This window comes from Trachurus trachurus (assembly GCF_905171665.1).
Source record: "Trachurus trachurus genome assembly, chromosome: 13".
Lineage (NCBI taxonomy): Eukaryota > Metazoa > Chordata > Actinopteri > Carangiformes > Carangidae > Trachurus > Trachurus trachurus.
Genome location: NC_139892.1, coordinates 26,197,661 through 26,199,391, shown reverse-complemented (window position 1 = coordinate 26,199,391; position 1,731 = coordinate 26,197,661). Strand labels below are relative to the sequence as shown.

The following is a 1,731-nucleotide window of genomic DNA, read 5'->3' as shown; positions in this document are numbered from 1 at the left end:
ATGCAGGTGGTCGGGCACAAGCAAAGAGTTAAGTCCTGCGGTCCCTTTGCCCCTCCTTTTTGATGTTCTGACATCATTAGTCCAGCCCCCTGTAAGATCTCCCTGCTTCCCTCAGCACCCGTCACTTCTACTCTGGAATGTTTACAGGAACTTCAGGAGCAGCATCAGGACCAAGTGTTTGTCAGGGGGGAAAAGACATGCTCTGAAGAAACTTTTGGTTCAGGGATCACAGCGGATGCCACAGGTGTAGCCGCCGGGTTCAACAGAGTAATGGCTGTTCAGACTGCAATCATGAACCCTCAGTTCATGAATTTCTGCTTCCCTGGTTCTGTGATGGAGTATGATGTGGAGAAAAGTCTGGATGGGAGTCTCCTGGGTGAGGCAGAAAATGACGAGGACTACAAAGAGACCACTCGGGACTTGCTGAGCTTCATAGACTCAGCCTCCAGCAATATCAAGCTGGCTCTGGACAAGCCAGTCAAATCCAAGAGGAAAGTCAACCATCGGAAGTATCTGCAGAAGCAGATCAAAAGATGCACTGGCATTATAACACCAGGAAATGTAGCTGAGGCCCCAGTCAAAAGACAAGGGTCCCCGCTGGCTCAGCCCAGCCCTTTGCAGAGCAAAACTCTACCTAAGCGTGATGGGGTCCAGGCCAATTTACAGAGCAAGAGCTTGGCAGCCCTCTTCAGCCCAGTGAAGGATATAAGGGGTGAAAAAGCCAAAAAGCCACCCCTGAGGCATCGCAATCTGCCCCCCTCTTTCTTCACGGAGCCTGCCAACTGCTCCAAAGTCAGCTCCACATCTGGGATGACGCTGAAGGACTTGGAACGGGGAAATCCTGAGGCTGCAGAGTTCTTCGAGCTCTTGGGGCCTGATTACAGCAATATGGTCAGTGACCAGGACCTTTATCAAAGCATGCCTCTCCGGCTGCAGCCAGAGATGGGAAGCCCAGATCCCGCTTCCTACGATAGTCATCATTTAGTTGGTGGCCTCCTGTACTCGGAGCCCTGGACTAGCTGCTCTGGACCCTCTAAGAAAGGCGAGAGTCTGCGAACAGGCCCAGCCCAGCCTCCTGTCTACTGTCACTCTGAGGCCACCACTGGGCCCATAGAGGACAACGCACTGTGCACTTTGGCCTTCCCGAACTTCTTCACAGACTGCTCCATACCTCAGGTCACTTATGATTTAAGTGGTGGTTATAACAGAGCTAATTATTCATCTCTATGAGAGACTGATGATTCTGTTGTTAGGAGTGCCAGTAAAAAAAAAAAAAAAAACGGATAAAATTGCAGTGACAAGTTTAACAGTAGTCCAAGAGAGTTTGATATGACTGTGTCTTATTTGTTTATCCATTGTGGAAATAATATTTCAACTGGATTTAAATATTTTTTATCGTCCTTGCTTAATAGAATTGTGTCATGGGGTTCCCTGCCCCCATAAAATACTGTTTTCTTTCATAGAAAAAGAAATGTCAAAAGCGCTTTCAAATTGCTTGATGCCATGTACATTTCCAATAAGCAAAGTTTCATTCACACAGAAATCTGTTTAATCTTTCACAAGTTGATATGATTTTCTTTAACTCAGGCAATGTCAATTAGCATTTTGAATGAAAATACATCTGATGTCGGGTATGTTTCACCATAGCATGTGACTATGTTCATCAGAATGAAAATTATTCATTTGGAAATTTAATGAGACATTTCATTACAATTTCATGTCTTACCACAA

General features: G+C 46.0%; 1 protein-coding gene across 1 annotated transcript; it reads left to right on the top strand.

Moving 5' to 3' along the window:
* On the top strand, positions 1–1,230 carry fam181b (family with sequence similarity 181 member B; the record flags this gene model as incomplete). Its single annotated transcript, XM_083984665.1, is given in 3 exon segments — positions 1–32; positions 34–104; positions 107–1,230. Coding segments are annotated over 3 exon segments (1,227 nt in total).
* Between the last annotated feature and the right edge of the window lie 501 nt (positions 1,231–1,731).